Source organism: Dasypus novemcinctus, chromosome 19, assembly GCF_030445035.2.
Source record: "Dasypus novemcinctus isolate mDasNov1 chromosome 19, mDasNov1.1.hap2, whole genome shotgun sequence".
NCBI classification, from domain to species: Eukaryota; Metazoa; Chordata; class Mammalia; order Cingulata; family Dasypodidae; genus Dasypus; species Dasypus novemcinctus.
The window spans coordinates 82216996-82235562 of NC_080691.1; the positions used below are offsets into that span (position 1 = coordinate 82216996).

Consider the following 18567-nt stretch of genomic DNA (forward strand, 5'->3'; position numbering starts at 1 on the left):
TGTGACATCACGGTGACACCTTGGAGGAGAGCAGCATGTTGTTCCCGGCTCTGAGCCACATGCCGTATTTGCAAGCTGGCTCCCTCCCTCACATCCTGGCAGGGGCAGCTCTTGGGGGGAAAAAATCCTCACGGCTCATGGTTCCTAGGCTCCCCGGGGAGCCAGAGAACAGATTTGTCACCAGCTGCTTTAAAAGCCCCCCAGTTGTCAAAGAGTCAAGCCTGCCCTCCCGGCCACTCCAAAAATAAAAAATAAAGAAAAATAAAAAATACCGATCTTCGTCTACGCGGCAAGACCGAGTGGTTGGTTGAGCGAACTATTTGGTCCGCGTGGACGATGCATCTTTGGGGCGATCAAACACCCCAGACGCCTAAGGATCCGCGCCCCAGCGCTCTCCTCGCCCAGCAGCGGGGACGGCGGGGTGGCGGGAAGAAATGCAGGGTGGGGACAACGCCAGCCAGACGCCTCAGCTGCCGAGCATCCCTGGTTGCCAGGCAACGGCGGGGCAGTGGGCTGGGGATGCCCGCGGGCGGGGCAGAAAGTGGGGGGCGGCTGGGGAGGGGCGGGGACAGGTGTCAGGGCCACCCGCAAGGTCATCGGTGAGGCCGCAAGGTCACCGCTCAATTGTCCTGCGTCCCCGGCTCCGAGAGGGGGCCCGGGGGACGTCGCCAAAGCTCTGGCGGCTCTCGGAGGTCGCGTTCCGGGAAAGGCTGGCGCAGTCCCCCGCGCCTGCCCAGCTGGGCTCCCGGAGCTGAGAAGATTTTCCAAATAAGCAGATTAAGGCTCTGCCGAGCGGGCCAGAGGACCGTGTGTTTCCTGGGGGGGCGGGGGCTGGCGGCGGATGACATCTGCCCAATTTAAAAAAAAAAATTAAAGACACCGGATCGGGTTTTTCCTGTTGTAAAAAAATTGTTGGAAATTTCAGAAGAACGAGGGAAGGAAACGGCACCGTGCCCCGCGATTGCTGAAAACCGCCTGCCATACCCGCTTCCGCGCCTTCCCTTTTACGCACCGTCGGTCTCGGTTGGGTCGTGGGTGCCATGTTGACTCCTTTTCATCTTCACTTGACTTAACGACTTCAAATCGCCCAGGGTGGACCGCTCGCCTTAAATAAACGCCGCATCGAATTTAATTCCTCGGGTGACTTTACGAGACGCATCCTTTTTTAAAGCAGTTTTATTGAGATACGTTCACACACCATACAATGGATCCAAAGTGTGCAATCAATGGTTTTTAAGTCGTCACAGCGCTGTGCCTTCACACCACCAAATATCTCCGAGCAATTTCCTTACTCCAAAAAGAAAATTCCACACCCCTTAGCAGTCACCTCTCAGTCCCTCTCTCCTTTCCCGGCTCTCCATAACCACCGATCTAATTGCATCTTTATAAATTGATTTATATTTACAGTTTTTCTTCTTTATTTTCTTTTAAATGTTACATTCAAAAATGAGGTCCCCATAGACCCCCCCACCCCTCCCACATCAACCACCTCTTCCATCATCGCGGCGCATCCACTGCACCTGGCGAATACGTTCTGGAGCACCGCTGCACTGCACGGACAGTGGTCCACATTGTAGCCCACACTCTCCCCCAGTCCACCCACGTCCAGCATCCACCCCTGCAGCACCACCCAGGACAAGTCCAACTCCTGAAAATGCCCCACACCATATCTCTTCTTCCCTCTCCCGACCATCAGCAGCCGCCGTGGCCACCCTCTCCACATCACTACAGTTTCTTCCCTTACTGATCACAATAGTTCCCCAGCAGAACACCAGTAAGTCCACTCTAATCCATACTCTATTCCTCCATCCTGTGGACCTGGGACGGCTATGTCCAGTCGCCCTCTACATCAAGAGGGGGCTTAGATTCCACATGGATGATGGATGCGATTCTCCTGCTTGCAGCTGTAGGCACTCTTGGCTCCCTGGTGTGGTGGTTGACCCTCTTCGCCTCCCTGTCAGCTGGCCAGGGTAAGTCCAGCAAACCAGAGGGTAGGAGCTGCACGTCTGCTGAGGCCCAGGGCCTGGCCGTCACGTGGACAGTCCAGAGATTCAGGTCTCCTGAGTATACACCAACCCAAACACCAACCACAAGTCCAGTAAAAGTCACAGAAGAGGCATGTGTAGAAAGGTCACACCTGAGTCCAACTCCATCACACTCAGGAGCACAAACTCCAAAGCAGGGTCCACTGACATGGCCCTGAACTCCAGAGCCATCTGCCATGACCATAGAACCTGTGGGTCTCTGCAGCCTCAGGAGCACCAGCACCTGGGTTTCCATCCACCTTGGCTGTCTCTGGGACCCTTATATTTACGTTTTGTATAAATGGAATCATACACTACGTAGTACTTTGTGTCTGGTTTCTTTCCCTTAGTTTTTTTTTTTTTTTTTTAAAGATTTATTTATTTATTTAATTCCCCCCCCTCCCCCCGCCCCGGTTGTCTGTTCTCTGTGTCTATTTGCTGTGTCTTGCCCGCTTCTGTTGTCGTCAGCGGCATAGGAAGTGTGGGCGGCGCCATTCCTGGGCAGGCTGCACTTTCTTTCGCGCTGGGCGGCTCTCCTTACGGGGTGCACTCCTTGCGCGTGGGGCTCCCCTATGCGGGGGACACCCCTGCGTGGCAGGGCACTCCTTGCGCGCATCAGCACTGCGCGTGGGCCAGCTGCACACGGGTCAAGGAGGCCTGGGGTTTGAACCGCGGACCTCCCATGTGGTAGGCGGACGCCCTAACCACTGGGCCAAGTCTGTTTCCCTTGTTTTTTTTTTTTTTAAGATTTACTTTTTATTTATTTCTCTCCTCTTCTCCCCCTCCCCCAGTTGTCTGCTCTCATGTCCATTCACTGTGTGTTCTTCTGTGTCCGCTTGGATTCTTGTCAGCGACATCAGGAATCTGTGTCTCTTTTTGTTGCATCGTCTTGCTGTGCCATCTCTCCATGTGTGCGGTGCCACTCCTGGGCGGGCTGCGCTTTTTTCATGTGGGGTGGCTCTCCTTGCACGTGGGGCTCCCCTACGCGGGGGACACACCTATATGGCGTGGCACTCCTTGCGTGCATCAGCACTGCACATGGGCCAGCTCACCACACAGGTCAGGAGGCCCTGGGTTTGAACCCTGGACCTCCCATGTAGTAGGTGGACACCCCATCAGTTGAGCCAAATCTGCTTCCTTCTTAGCATGTTTTTTTGGTCTGATATTAACATCTTATAACATTAGTATACATTTGGTCAGTTTCAAAGAGAAACATTCTTATATATGCCATTTTACCCACATTCATATTTCACGTGAGATTTTCCTAGAGACGCATCACTTTTTTCTTTTTTGCATTTTTAAAAATTTCTCTCTTTTGGTTTATTTTTATGTTATTGAGACCCACCATTTTTATCTGCTGCATAGTATTCCATCAAATGGACAAACTTGGATTTGCGTCATTTCCCTGCTGTTAAGCTTTTAGATCATTTTCACATTGTGGATTCAAGTGATAGATCATATCGTGACAAATGTGATCCTACAACTTCAGGATCCTGTCCCCCCTAGAGACTCCCAAGAAGGAAATTTCTCCATCCATGGCCCTTAAAAGTCACATGTGCAAAATCACATTCTAAAAGAGCTTTGCCAGTTTCCTTCTCTGGTGGACTAGGAAGCATCACTCACCACTCTCAAGCCAGCCCTGCACATTCTCATTAAAAAAAAAATCCCTGGGACGCGGACTTGGCCCAATGGCTAGGGCGTCCGCCTACCACACGGGAGGTCCGTGGTTCAAGCCCCGGGCCTCCTTGACCCGTGTGGAGCTGGCCCATGCGCAGTGCTGATGAGCTCAGGGAGTGCCCTGCCACACAGGGGTGTCCCCCACTTAGGGGAGCCCCACGCACAAGGAGTGCACCCCATAAGGAGAGCCCCCCAGCGCGAAAGAAAGTGCAGCCTGCCCAGGAATGGTGCCGCACACGGAGAGCTGAAACAACAAGATGATGCAACAAAGGGAAACACGGATTTCTGGCGCCACTGCTAAGGATAGGAGCGGTCACAGAAGAACACACAGCGAATGGACACAGAGAGCAGGCAACTGGGGGTGGGGGGAGAGAAGTATAAATAAATCTTTTAAAAAATCCCTTTTCTGTGGAGTGGGTGGAGGTCAAGTGGTTGAGTACCTGCCTCCCGTGTACAAGGTCTTGGGTTTGATCCCGGGTGCCTCCTAAAAACAAAACAAACAAATGAAAAGACCAACTCTCTTTGGGGAGTGGATGTAGCTCAGTGGCTGAGCACCTGCTTTACACGTACGAGGTCCCGGGTTCAATCCCTGGTACATCCTAAAAATTTTTTTTAAATCCTTTTCTGCTGTGGGGCAGCTTACTTGACCTTTCTGCACTTAAGACATTGGGTAAAACTAGCAGCATCCACCTGGCAGAGATGCGGGGAGAATAAAGAAAATCTTAGATATTTACTACACAGAAAGATTCAGCCTCAGGGAAGGCAAGGCAGGGCCGGGGATGAGGGGTGTAGTGGAAACAGGTGGAAGATAATGAGTCACGCACGTAACAGCAGCCCCAGGCACTGCCCGCTCTTGACTGGCACAGCCCTGGCCTCTGGGCTGGGAGGAAAGCTCCACCGGTGGTGCTGAGGTTTGGGGGGCTCCCCTAGAATGGCCAGCCGCCCCCCCCCCTCCAGTGAAGCCGGACCCAGCAGCAGTCGCCTGATAAATGTTGGCGGACCAAGGGACCAAGAGAGAATAAACAGTAACGTGGAGGAAAGAAACAAAGAGAGCAGAAGAGAACAGTTCTAGAAAAATCCTCATCTACACAGAAATATCCTCAGAGAGAAAATGGAAATTACGGCAGCCAGGAAACAAGTGTAGTTGGCTTTTTTTTTTTCTTTTTAAGCCATTTTATTCACACGCCATACAATCCATCCAAAGTGTACAATCACCGGCTCTCGGTTTAATCACAGAGCTGTGCTTTCGTCATCACAATCCATGTTAGAACATCTTCATTGCCCCGGAAAGAAAAGCCCAGCGTGCGATGTAGCTCAAGTGGTTGAGCACCTGCTTCCCACGTACGAGTCCGATCCCCAGTACCTCTAAAAAACAAGCAAACAAGTGAAAAAACCATCTCACGCTGGGGAACGGGTGTAGCTCAAGTGGTTGAGCACTTGCTTCCCATGTACAGGGTCCTGGGTTCAATTCCCAGTCCTTCCTGAGAAAAAAAATTTGTAAGCCCTTTATCTCTCATCCCTCCCTATTTTTAGCATTTAGCATCGGCGTGGTTCCTTTGTTCCAACTAATGGAAGAATATTAAAATAGCCCCTAGTTAGCATGTGGTTTACTTTTTCCCATAAGCCCCCGTTGTATTAACACCTTGTGACAGTGACGTACATTTGTTCTAGTTCATAAAGGACATTCTTACATTTGTCCTGTTGACCCTCATTGTCCGCCACAGGTTCACGGTGTTAGACAGTCCCGTGTTCCATCCTCTAGTTTTCCTTGGGAGGCAGAGCCCTGCACGCAGGGCGGGGGGTTTTAAGCTCTGTCCTGAAGGCACTGGGGAGCTATGGAAGGTTTTAGAGTAGGGGAGGGCCACTTTCATTTTTCATCCCGTGGCCATGCAGTGGAAGCCGAGAGCAAAGCCAGAGGCAGCGGCCAGGAGACCAAGAAGGAGGAGGGTGCCCAGGAGCCCCAAGAATTTCTAAAAACAAGTCGACAAGGGTGTCTTGCAAGAGGAGATGCGGAGAGGAAGCAGCCCTGGGCTTGGGGAGCTGGGAGTCAGGTCCAATTTGCGGCTCCCAACGGGCTGGTGGGAGCGAGGGGTCCCCGGCTCCTTGGCAGGAGGGAGGAGAAACCCTGGCCCGTGCCGGCTCCAGCACCTGCAGGGCTAGTTCTCCCCATCTCCTGGCCACTGCCGCCCTCCTCAGCTTGCAGCTCCAAGCTCCGGCGCCCCCACCATCTCAGCCCACCCCCCCGTGTGTCCAAACTCCCCTCTTCTTCTAAGGCCACCCGGGCCCACCCCGATCTAAGGGTGTGGCCTCCTTTCAACAACCCACACCCCCAAAAGTCCCGCTCCTGGGTAGGATCCCAACCACGGGGCCAGGCTGGGGCTTGCACCTGTCTTTCAGCGGGACGGAGTTCAGCCCAGAAGAGGATAAAAGCTGCACGCGTTAACAACGAGAAGAACTCACACCCAGCGCCCAGGAACGACAGCCTGTCCCGCCGCTCCGACCCCTCTGGGGATAACGCTGTGCCCAGCTGGAGGGTCCCCTTCTAGAACGTTTCCTCGGATTCATTCCCTCCGTGCAGTGCCCTGGCGTGGGACAGCTGGAGGCGTCTGCGTTTGAAGGCAGCGCCTGCTGACTGGGTTGTGTAATATTCCAGAACAGAGCTGCTCCGTGGTTCTCCCGACTGGTCCCCTGGTACCTTCGAGTCGGGGACGCTAAGCCTCTTGGGGTAACAGAAGAGCAAATCTTGGGCACCCACTGTCTGGACACCTTGGTCCGTCGCCCTGATAAAATCGGCGTCATCCCGGCGGAGGCAGAGGGCACCCTTTTGGAAAGCTGACGACGGAGCTGCCGTCGCTGTGTGCTCACGCACGGAAGCGGGGTGCACGGGGCCGTTGCACCCCGAGTCCTCGCCAAAGCCCTGATGATAGAGCCGGGGTGGTCCCCCCCTGCAGAGGATGTCCCCCAGGTGGGAGAACCTGCGGTCACCCCCCCCCCCAAGGGCAGCCTCCACCCCCAGGCCTCCAGCTCCCGGAGGGTCTATTCTGCTGCCTCGGTTTCCCCTAAATGAGGATGATGATGGGTGGCGGGTGACGACAATCCCAGCGGATGTCTCTGAGCCCCTCCCCGCTTTCACCCCTTCGCATCCAGGCCTTCCCCTCCCCGCGTGGAAAGCGCCACCGGCCTCCCCCGCCGCCCTCCCCACTGGCCCCGCCAGGGCCGGAGCTGCTCCACGCTCCACCAGCTCCTCTTGCTGCCTCGCTGCGGCCTCCACCGACCCGCCTCCCCGAGGGCGGGGGGCATCGTGGGGACTGCGTCGCGCAAGGCTCTGAGCTCCAGGCCAGAGGCATTGCAGGTGCTCAGATGTCGAGGGACAGACAGACAGACGACTAAAGAAACAATTGCACAGATGCACAGAATTCCCACACTCGACACCCCTCCAGCGAAACCTCACGTTGTCGTGTGACATTTGTCACGGATCATGAGAGACAAGCATCAGACGTGCCCACTGAGCGTGGCCACAGCGGACACTTGGTGTCTTTTCTCCACACTCCCGCTGTTTATTAACGCAGTACATCTTGGGCGCTGATGTGGGAGTATTGCGGGATTGCCGTTGGCTACAGCCCAGAGGTGCCGTGAAGTGGCTTCTCCCGTCCTTCGCCACATCCTGACCCCCTCGCCACAGTGATGCACATCTGTTCTGCCTCTTGAGTTTGGAATATTAACCACAATCTCAGCCACCCCTGGGTCACTGTGTTATTCAGTCTCTGGCTTTCTTTCCACTGACATTCACATCCCTCGGCCCACAATCCCGTCTGTGAAGCAGCCGCGTTAGGGCTACTCGCCGTCGTGAGTTGCCATCCACTCCGTCCCCGTCCCCACTTTCCCGGGCACGCGCGTTGGGAGTTCTGCCTCGGTAGCCTCGGTGCCCCTGTCGGCCCGCGGCCCTTCTCCCAGGAACCAGCCATTTAGGCTTTCCCTCCATGCCCTAATTCCTCCTGTTTAGTTCACATCCGTGAGCTCAGACACTGTGTGTCCTTTTGTGCCTGGCTCATTCCACTTCACATAACGTTGTCAGAGCGCATCCATGTTGTCACGTGTGTCCCCATTTCAATTCCTCTGACTGCAGCATAGAATCCCGTCGTCTGTGTACACCACGTTTTCTTTATCCATCCTCGGTCGAGGCACACTTGGGCTGTTGCCATCAGCGGTATTTTCATTTATTGAAGTACATCACTCGTACATAAACACTAAGTGCGTAGTGGTGTACTGTTTAAGCGGATGACTCCTGGGGGGCGGTAAATGGCTGTGTCGGCCCCCCCAGGCGGCCCCTCTCATTGCCCCCACTTCACAGAGGAGAAAAGTGAGGTTCGAGCTCGGCCCAGACGCAGGGGTGGGGCTGGGCTTTGGGTCCCCCTCGGCCATCTCCAGGGCCCCCCACCCCCTTCCTTACCCAGCCAGGTGTAAAAGTCAGGGAAGCCTGTTCCACCCCCCAGGGAGAACGTGCTCCCCTGAGCTTTCTGAATCCCGAGGAGAGGCGGGTGGGGTGGACAGATGAGGGGACCCCCGAGCAGGAGGCAGTCCCCAGGCCCCAGCTGGGGCTGGCGGGGGATCCGCTGCCTCCGTTTACAGGCGGCTGAGGCTGTTCCAGGCGCACCAGCAGGGTCGGAAGCGTCCCCTGCGTGGTCAGAGCTCGGCCGCTTGCTCACCTCGCCGGCCGGGCAGCTCACCCCCGCGCGCGCGCTCACGGCCGCCCGCCGCCGCCCCCTGCCCGCGCCCAAGCCCCCACTTTCCGGGGTGGGGTGGGGGCGCGCGCCCCGCAGCGCCCAGCCAGGGCCCGGCGTGCACCCGCGTGCGCCCCCGGCGGGTCCGGCGGGCGCGGGAGGCGCCGGGGCCGCGGGGCGGGGAGGGGCGGGCGGCGGCGGCGGCGCGCGGAGGAGACCGCAGTGCGGCCGGCGCTAGGACCCGCCGGGGCCACCCGGGCCGCGGTGCTCCCCCCTGCCCCCCCCAAAAATGAGGAAACGGAGCAACTTGCTCCAAGTTGTACAGCCGGGGCCGCCTCAGGGTGCGCAACGGGTGCGCGGGGTCCCTGCTGGGGGCGGGCGCGGGGCGCAGCCCGGAGGCGCCCCCTGAGCAGGTGAGCGCCGCGGCGGGAAGGACGGGGCGGTGGTGGTGGGGGACAGCGGGGCGGGGCGCGGGTGGGGGGCCCCGGCGGCCCGGGGCGTGCGCGGGAGGGGCCGGGCTGCCCGCCAGGGCTCGCGTCCCGGGGCGCGCGTCCGGGCGGGGAGGTGGTTAGAGGCGCCCAGGCGCGCCGGGTGGGGGGTGGGGGGGCGCGGGGGTGGGAAGGCTATTTTTCGGGGTGCGTCTGTGCGCGGCTGCGGGCACCCGGGTGTGTGTCCCCGCGCGTCCACGTGGAGAGATGTGCGCGTTTGGCCGAGATGCGTGTGCGCGGCCCTGCTGGCCGGGGTGCCGGGGTGGCCCCGCAGCTGGCGCCCAGGTGTTCAAGTGTCTGTGGGGGGGAGAGGCAGGTGCCCACGCTCCCCCCGCCCGCGTGTCGACGCGTGCACACCTGTCTCTAGGCGGACGCGCCTTTGCTTGCGCCCGTGGGTCCCAGCCCGTGGGTCTCTGTGTGTGCTCTTGCGTGTACATGGCTCAGTATGCTTGTGAGTACACGGGAGTCTGGGGGGCCGCGGACCACAGGGACACACGCACCCCACCGTGTCCGCCACTGCCGGGCGTGAGCTGGGTGGTCTGGGGGCTCTGCCCAAGCAGGGGGTGGGAGAACCGGCGGCCCCCACCCGGCAGCGGTGGGTGACTGGGTGTCTGTCTTAGTGGGAGGGTGGGTGCAGGCAGAGGCTCCGCTGGCACCAGGAGGAACCCAGCGGGGCTCGCCGCCCCCACCCCACGCTGGGGGTCAGAGGCTGGCAATGACCTTGACTCATCCCGTTTCCTGGGCCTGCCCCTGCCCGCCTCCCACAAAAGGGGAAGAGCCAGCCTCCGTCAGGTGGCCGGGGGCTCCCCACCCGCTGTGCCCGCTGCCCCTTGCCGCACCGGCTGCTCTGCCCCCTTCCCTGCCCTGTGGTGGCCTCTCTCTGTGCCTCGATTTCCCCCTTGGGACGATGGCCCGGCGAGTGGTTTCCTGCCTGGCATTTCCTAGCTGTGACTCTACTGAGGGACCCCCTTGGGTAAAGACCACTTCCCCGAAGGGGCCTCCAGAGCCAGCCTCCGGGCCCCCGCTGGCTATGCCTTTTTTGGAGGGGAGGCCTGGAAGCCCGGGGGGGCAGGGGTGCCCCAGCTTGGGCTCTGAAGCTTGTCTGTCCCCCTTCCCAGGCGAGCCCCCGCTTCCTCCGAGCCTGGCCCCCCCCCACCCATCTCAGCGAGGATGCCCACGGTGAGCCCCCCAGCTGGGTGCCTCTGCCCCCACCCCTTCCCCAGCTCCATTTCTGGGGGGCTGTACCCTCGGCCCGCGTTCCCCTCCGCTGCTGTCTGCTCCGGGTTTCTGTTAACCCTCTGTCCAGCCTGACGTTATGACTTGCTTGTTCTCCCTCCTGCCCTCCCTTCTCTTTCCCGGGGTCTCCCCGATGGCGCCCCCCCGGCACCCCAGAGGCACTGGGCGCCCGGCACTCAGTGCATCACCAAGTGTGAGCACACGCGCCCCAAGCCGGGCGAGCTGGCCTTCCGCAAGGGCGACGTGGTCACCGTGCTGGAGGCCTGCGAGGTGAGGGCCCCCCCCCCCCCCGAGGGCGCGTGGGGGCGGGGCGCCGCGGCCGGGACCGGGGACCCCAGCCCCGCGCCTGCCTCCGTCCCCGGCAGGGCAAGAGCTGGTACCGCGCGCAGCACGACGCCAGCGGGCAGGAGGGGCTGGTGGCGGCCGGCGCGCTGCGCCTGCGCGAGGCCCTGCCCGCCGACCCGCGCCTCAGCCTCATGCCCTGGTTCCACGGCAACATCTCGGGCCGCGAGGCCGCGCGGCTGCTGCAGCCGCCCGAGGACGGGCTCTTCCTGGTGCGCGAGTCGGCGCGCCACGCGGGCGACTACGTGCTGTGCGTCAGCTGCGGCCGCGACGTGGTGCACTACCGCGTGCTGCACCGCGACGGCCGCCTCACCATCGACGAGGACGCCTGCTTCGCCAACCTCGTGGCCATGGTGGAGGTGCGGCCGGCGCGGCGGCCCCCCGACCCCCCAGGAGCCCCCCAAGTTCACACCCACCCAGAGACCCGTGCCACGAGCCTCCCAATCCTCCCCCCCCATCCTCCCCCGTTCCCGTGGAAACCATCCCACCCCCAGCTTGCGACCGAGCCCCTCCCCAGCTCCCACCCCCGAGCCCCCGCTCCCCAGGGTGGGGCTCACGGCCGCCCTGCCCCCCCCCCCCCCAGCATTACAGCAACGACAAGGGTGCCATCTGCACGAAGCTCGTCAAACCCAAGCGGAAGCAGGGCGCCAAGTCCGCGGAGGAGGAGCTGGCCAAGGGTACGGGCAGCGCGGGCGCCCCCAGAGTTTTGCAGACCCCCTGCCCCGCCTGGGGGCGGGGTCCTGGGTTCCCGGGGTGTCCCAGTCCAGTCTCCCAGCTCACCTGAGCTTGCACCTGTACCTGGCACCTGGGGACAGAAAGATGTAAGACCTGGGCTCCCTTGCAACCAGGCAGGGGGTGCCCACAGATCCTGGGGTCACGCAAGATGGAGTCCCCCACCCGCTTCATCTCCCCACCTGTCCCACCTGTCCCCACCTCCCTCGACAAGTTTTTTTTAAGGTTTATTTATTTTTCTCCCCTTCCCCCAGTTGTCTGTTCTCTGTGTCTATTTGCTGTGTGTTCTTCTTTGTCTGCTTCTGTTGTTGTCAGCAGCACGGGAATCTGTGTTTCTTTTTGTTGCATCATCTTCTGTCAGTTCTCCGTGGGTGCGGTGCCATTCTTGGGCCGACTGCACTTTCACGCTGGGCGGCTCTCCTTATCGGGTGCACTCCTTGCGCGGGGGACACCCCTGTGTGGCAGGGCACTCCTTGCGCGCATCAGCACTGTGCGTGGGCCAGCTGCACACGGGTCAAGGAGGCCCGGGGTTTGAACCGCGGACCTCCCGTGTGGTAGACGGACGCCCTAACCGCTGGGCCAAGTCCGCTTCCTCAACATGTTCTTAGCAGCATTTCCATCTGGACCCCTCCCCACCCCTGCAGCCTCCGCCGCAGTCCAGCCTCAAGCCCTCCCCGCAGACGCGTCTTCCCTGCGTCCCCACCCCCGCCCCTTCCCGGGCTCCCAGAGGCACCTGTACCGTGAAAGCCCACCCATTTCCAGGGAGGCCCCCTTGTGGCCCGAGCCCCCTCCGCAGCCCCCTGGACACGCCTTCCTCCACGCCCCTGCGGGGTTCAGCGCTCCACATGCGTTTCCTCTCTCACTGCTGCGCCTCACGCATTCTGAAAGCTGGGTGTCCCGGGCTTGGTGTTTGGCTGGAGCCGGGCACTGCCCTGCCTGGCGGTCACTTAAGGGCTCGGGATATGGAGACGCTTTGGGGAGGCCTGCAGAGGAGGAGGAGAGGACAGGAGGCCGGAGCCGAGGTGGAAGGTTCTGGAACCTCCACGTTGGTGGTATATGAGGCTCTGGGTGGTCAGAGGTCAAGACCTCCAAAGGCGGGGGCCCCTGGGGTGTTTGGAGGGTCGCGGAGCCGAAGGGGGTCCCCGGCGAGCAGAGGACAGGCAGGCGGCCCCCGTCCCCGAGGCCTGCCGCTGTCAGCCTCAGCCAGAGGTGGGCTTCTGCCGTCTGCAGCGGCCGAAAGGGGCCCCAGGAGGGGGTGGCTCGGGCGTGGCCGCTGGGGAGAGGGGGGCCGGGGCGCCAGGGCCCCCCTGAGCAGGTCTCCACCCACAGCCGGCTGGCTGCTGAACCTGCAGCATCTGACCTTAGGAGCCCAGATCGGAGAGGGGGAGTTTGGAGGTGAGTGGGGGGGCATCTGGGTGAGGGGGGGCTCAGGAAAGTGGGGGTGGGGGTGTCGGGGCTTAGGAGCACACAGAGCCCAATCCAAGCCCAGACTCAGGCCCCAGCTCGCTTGCAGCCGAGCAGAGGGGACGCCTCCCTGGGCCTCGGTTTCCCCCCTGTAAAAAGCGTGTGACGGCCACGGTCACAGGAAGTCACGACTCGCGCGCAGGGCCCGGCTCAAGTGGGCACCCATAAATGTCACTCCCTCCTTCACTTGGTGCCCCAGCCCAGCTGGTCCCTCTGCCTGCAAGGCCGGGCCCTGGAATGATGATTCTGGAAGGTTCCGGGGCCGTCTCCCGCCAGGGCCCGCGGGTAAACGTTTTTGGCTTCGCGTGCCTGACGGCCGCTCACGATGTCTTGTGTCCCGGGAGCGACCAGAGATGAGGGGCACGCAAGGGCGCGGCTGTGCACCAATAAAACGTTATTTAGGGATGCCGAAACGGGAGTTTATTACCGTTTTCACGAGTCGGCCAATAGTCTGCTGCTTTCTATTTCTTTTTTTCCTCGCTGTTAAAAAAATGGAGACGCCGTTCTCAGCTCCCAGATTGTCCAGAAACAGGCGACAGGTGGGACCTGGGTGGGGGGGGGGGGGCTGGAGTTCGCAGACCCTCGTCCATGGCTTAGAGACCCAGAGTTCCTGGGAATGGATGTAGCCCTGGGACCGCCGTGGCTGGCTGTCCGTCCGGCGGCCTGTCTGTCCCTGCTGCCCGGGGTCCGACCCGCGCCCCCCGCCCCCAGCCGTCCTGCAGGGCGAGTACCTGGGCCAGAAGGTGGCGCTGAAGAACATCAAGTGCGACGTCACGGCGCAGGCCTTCCTGGACGAGACGGCGGTCATGACGTGAGCCCCCTCCCCAGGCCGGGGCGGGGGGGGGGGGTCCTGGCCGCGCCCTCACCCCCCCACCCCTGCCCGTCCCCAGGAAGTTACAGCACAAAAACCTGGTGCGTCTCCTGGGCGTGGTCCTGCACCAGGGGCTCTACCTGGTCATGGAGCACGTGAGCAAGGTGGGGGCGGGGCCGCGGGGCGGGGGGGGAGCGGGGGGCCTCCCAGCAGCCGCGAGTCCCCCCCACGCGGGCCGTCCCCCCCTCCGCAGGGCAACCTGGTGAACTTCCTGCGGACGCGGGGCCGGGCGCTGGTGAACGTGGCCCAGCTCCTCCAGTTCTCCCTGTGAGTGGCGGGGCGGGCGGGGGGCCTGCCCAGCTCCTGGGGAAACTGAGGCACGGGGCGGGGGTTAGCCAGGGGAGTGGGCAGCACGGCCCAGCCCGGGGCACTGGAGCTCCGCCCGCCCTCCCCGGCCCCCCGCCCCAGGCACGTGGCCGAGGGCATGGAGTACCTGGAGAGCAAGAGGCTGGTCCACCGAGACCTGGCCGCCCGCAACGTCCTCGTGTCCGAGGAGCTGGTGGCCAAGATCAGTGACTTCGGTCTGGCCAAGGCGGAACGCAAGGAGCTGGACTCGAGCCGGCTGCCCGTCAAGTGGACGGCGCCCGAGGCGCTGCGGCACGGGGTGAGCCCCCCGGGCCCCGCTCTGCTGTGTGGCCCCGGGAGCTTCGCCTGACCTCTCTGAGCCTCCAAGGGAGAAAGGGGGACCCTGGACTTCCGGGGAAGCCCGTGGCACAGAATTGCACCGTTTTGCCCCCGTCTGGCCACGGGCTCGCGTGACCCGCCCTGGGCCTCAGTTTCCCTGTCTCGGAAATGAACTTGGCTTCGGTGCTGCATGGAGGCTGGGCCTGGCTCTGCTGGAGGATTTGGGGGGGCGCGGAGGAGACCCGAGAACGAGGGTTCGCCCAGGGGGGGCTGCGTAGAGGAGGCAGGCTGCAGCGTGCCCCGCCTCACCCTGCTCTCCGACCCCCAGAAGTTCTCTAGCAAGTCGGACGTCTGGAGTTTCGGGGTGCTGCTGTGGGAGGTGTTCTCGTACGGCCGGGCTCCGTACCCCAAGATGGTGAGCGGGGCCCGGGGGGTGCTGGGGTCCCGGGGAGTCCCGGGGGGCGAGGCCCGGCCCCAGCCCACGCCGCACGCGCTCTGTCCGCAGTCGCTGAAGGAGGTGTCGGAGGCGGTGGAGAGGGGCTACCGCATGGAACCCCCCGAGGGCTGCCCGGCGCCCGTCCACGCCCTCATGGGCAGCTGCTGGGGAGCCGAGCCCGCCCGCCGCCCGCCCTTCCGCAAGCTGGCCGAGAAGCTGACGCGGGAGCTGCGGGGCGCGGTCGCCTCGGCCCCCCGGGGGGGGGGCAGGACCCCAACGGCTCCCCCTTGCCCGGAGCCCAGGACCCCTGACCCCGCCAGCAGGGGCCGCGGGCCCCAGAGGACAGAGGGAGGCGCCCGGGGCAGGCTCGGCTCGGCGCGTGGGGGGCTCTGGGGGCAGCCCCCGGGACGGCTAAGGACCAGCTCCGGATAAAGACTGCAGTTCCAGGACAGGCGCGTCTGTGTCTCTCTGCGGCCCCCCAGGCCCTGTCGCCCCGAGGGGGGGCTGTGCGCGGCCTTCCCACGGCCCCCCAGCTCTGAGGACCCCCGCACAGGGCTCCCCATGGCAATCCGCTCTGCACACCCTCCACCGCGGCCCATCGGGGCCCCATCGGGTGGTGACCCGTTCCTGGGGACCCTCCTGACGTGGAGGGGGCACCCCGGAAGCCTGGGTGGGGCCTGCCCAGGTGGGGGCGCCCATGGGGGGGCGGGGGTTCTTCCATAAAGGGGCGTCGTCTCCCCGGGGTTCAGGGTGGTGAAAGGCTGGCATACAGCTGGTGCTCAATTACTGCAGTGATCATCCACCGTCCCCTCATCCGTTATTCTGGACCAGCCAGACTTAAGGATGCCAGCGGGGGGGGGTGGGGGGGTGGTCTCTGGCCAGGCTGGGCGCTGCCCCCACCCCCCGCCCCACCCTCTGGCCTCAGTTTCCCCACCAGCACCTGAAGGGCTTCGGCAGTTAAACTTCCGGGGGATAAATGAAGGGTGTGGGAGGGCAGAGGCGGCCCGGCCCCTCCTAATCTAGAGGGTGGGACACCCCCTGAGCGAGCCCCCCCACCCCCCACCCCCGCCCCGCGCCCCTAATCCGGGCCCTCTAAGCTGACACGGCGTCTGGACCCGCTAAGTCGCGGCAGCCCCTTGCGGCCTCTTAACCGCCCCCCCCCACCGGGTCCAATTAGCTAATTGGGGCCTGAGCGCGGAAGCCGCTCGGCGCTTTGAGGTGATGAGGCAATTAGGGGGATTAGCTCCCCCGGCGCCTGCGCCCTCCTCGGGGTTGCTGCGGCCGCTTCCCAGGGCCCCTCGCCCCGCCCCCGCCCCCGCCCCCCGCAGCGCCCTCCCCCTCGGCGCCCTCCCCCTCGGCGCCCGGGCGCGCCCCGCCCCCCGCCCCGGGCCTCTCCTCCTGGCCTCCCATCCTGCCCCTGACGGATAAGAGACGTGCCCGAGCTGCCCTCCATGTCCCTCCCCCTCCGCAACCTCCTGCGGCCCCCATACCCTCCTCCTCCGCGCCCAGACCGAGCAGCCTCGCCGGCCCGCTCCCGCTCTGACCATCTTCTGAGGAGCACCCCTGGCTCGGGCCGTGCCCCCCGCCCAGCTTCCTCCCCGGGCCGGGCCAGCCTGGCCACACTCTGCCTTTTGTTTCCTCGCTGATTGCCTCTCCGGGTCCAAATCGCAGTTCCATGAGGGCGGGGTTTTTTGTCTGTTTTGTTCACAACGGTACGCAGTACACAGTAAGCACTCAATAAATGTTTATTGGATGAGTGGATGGGTGTACGGGGAACTTCTACACATACCTCAAGGCCCAGCTAAAATGCCCACTACCCTTGTCCTGGTCAGCCTCCCGGCGGGGACCGGAAGCGCCTTCACCTGTGGGGACCTCAGCGTCTCCCAGTCTCTGACCTGGGTGTCTAAGAGGGCCGCAGATGACAAAAGGAGTCACGGTGAACATTCCTTGAGCGCTCTCTGTCTGCCAGTGGCTGAGCCAAGTCCTTAACTTCCATCGCTCACTGGGTCCCCGAGAGCGATCCGGAAGGCGGGTCCTCGCATCGTTTAAGCCAGGGAAACTGAGGCCCAGAGAGAGAGGGGCTCTGGCCAGCCCACCGCGAGGAGCAGCGGAGCCAGGCGGCCGTCCCCGCCTCCGCGCCCAGGCAGGAGGGGCCGCCCCGATTAATCTCCACCGCTAATCCCACCCGCAGCCCCGGCCCGCCTGGGTGTGCAGGGGCCAGGCTGGCAGCGGACGCCGCGCTGGGCCTGAGGGGCTGCTGCGGGAGGTGAGCGCTGGGCAGGCGGGCGCGGGGAGCACCCTCGAGTGGAGGCCTCATGGGTTGGGGGACACTCTGCAGGGTCAGCACCCCAGCCTCCCTCCTTCCTGGAGTCCCAGAGAGAGAGAGAGAGAGAGAGAGGAAGGAGAGGGGGTTAGAGACCAAAATACAGGAGGGCGGGGGCCACAGCGATAGGGCGATGGATGCAAACAGAGGGGGAGAGGGAGGAGGGGGGTTAGAGACCAAAACACAGGAGGGCGGGGGCCACAGCGTGGGGGATGGGTGCACAGGAGGGGGAGAGGGACACAGCCACAGAGGAAGACAAATGGAGAAGGGAGGGGCCAGAGAATCCAAGAGAGGGAGGAGGTGGAGGGACGTCCACACCTGTCCTACCCCAGACCCAGCAGGCGCTTGGGGCTCCCCAGCCCTCTCTGCCTGGCAGTCCCCCCTGCATCTCACTGCCAGCCGTCCTGCTGCTGCCCCGCCAGGCCACGGCGAGGAGGAGCCATGTTCCTGAGCCCGAGCGAGGGGCCTGCAGTCCAGGGTGGGGGGCTGGGGCCGGGCGAGGAGCCCCCCAAGAAGAAGCACCGGAGGAACCGCACAACCTTCACCACGTACCAGCTGCACCAGCTGGAGAAGGCCTTCGAGGCCTCCCACTACCGGATGTGTACAGCCGCGAGGAGCTGGCGGCCAAGGTGCACCTGCCAGAGGTGCGTGTGCAGGTGAGGGTGCCCTGCCCACCTCCACCTGGGGAGGGAGCTAGAGGCAGACACGGGCCCTCCAAGTGCATGGACAGGAGGAGGAGCTGAACGGGGGGTGTGGGAGCTGGGGCTTTGACGTTTGAATAGGAGTTTGCCAGCTGGGAAGGAGAAAGGACATTTCCAACGAGCTGAGTGTGAGTGGGGCAAGTGGAGGCAGAGAAGAGAGTGGATCAGAGAGCTGTGAAGGGCCTGGAGTGTCCGCTGGGCAGCCTGGGCTTCAGGCTGAGGACAAAGGGAGACCAGGGAGGGGACTGAGAGCCAGGCAAGGAAGAATGAGCTTTAAAAGGCTTCAGCGCCGACAGGATGACAAAGCACACGGGCACTGCAGCAAGCAGAAGTCAGGCTAGACAGCAGGCAGAACCCTGTGAGGCTGGGAGGCCGAGAGGGCTGCGGTGGGGCGGGCCGCCGTGCCCTGAGCTCCCGCTTGCTCCCGCCAGGTGTGGTTCCAGAACCGTCGGGCCAAGTGGCGCCGCCAGGAGCGCGTGGAGTTGGGCTCGGGGGCTGTGGCAGCCCCGAGGCGCCCCGAGGCCCCGGCCCTGCCCTTGGCACGGCCCCCGGCCATGCCACTGCCCCTGGAACCCTGGCTGGGCCCGGGGCCCCCCGCCGTGCCGGGCCTCCCCTGCCTCCTGGGCCCGGGGCTGCCGGCGCCCTTTGGGCCCCACGCACGGGGACCTGCCTTTGACGGCTTCGCCCTCGAGCAGGCGTCCCTGCGGCTGCTGGCCAAGGAGCACGCGCAGGCCCTGGATAGGCCCTGGCCGCCGGCCTGACCGCGGGCCAAGGATGCCGGGTGGCCTGGGGCGCTGGGCAGCGAGGCGCGAGGCCCATCCGCGCCCCGGGCCCACCTCTACCACCAGGGAGACTGAGGCCCGGCCTGGAACAGGCGGGGCCAGGGACCTGCATCCCGGGGCGGGGGGCGACCACATTTCACACGCCC

The 18567-nt window shown here is 63.2% G+C and overlaps 2 protein-coding genes across 2 annotated transcripts; both read left to right on the plus strand.

Moving 5' to 3' along the window:
* Nucleotides 1-8762: 8762 nt before the first annotated feature.
* On the plus strand, nt 8763-15064 carry MATK (megakaryocyte-associated tyrosine kinase). Its single transcript, XM_058282116.2, is given in 13 exon segments — nt 8763-8835; nt 10029-10089; nt 10303-10416; nt 10512-10847; nt 11072-11165; nt 12550-12615; nt 13396-13495; nt 13575-13659; nt 13749-13822; nt 13964-14159; nt 14508-14594; nt 14685-14867; nt 14870-15064. Coding segments are annotated over 12 exon segments (1401 nt in total). The 5' UTR covers nt 8763-8835; nt 10029-10080; the 3' UTR covers nt 14927-15064.
* Nucleotides 15065-17343: 2279 nt separating this feature from the next.
* RAX2 (retina and anterior neural fold homeobox 2) lies at nt 17344-18400 on the plus strand. Its single transcript, XM_004447500.5, is given in 3 exon segments — nt 17344-17527; nt 17530-17594; nt 18071-18400. Coding segments are annotated over 3 exon segments (543 nt in total). The 5' UTR covers nt 17344-17379.
* The last annotated feature ends 167 nt before the right edge of the window (nt 18401-18567 follow it).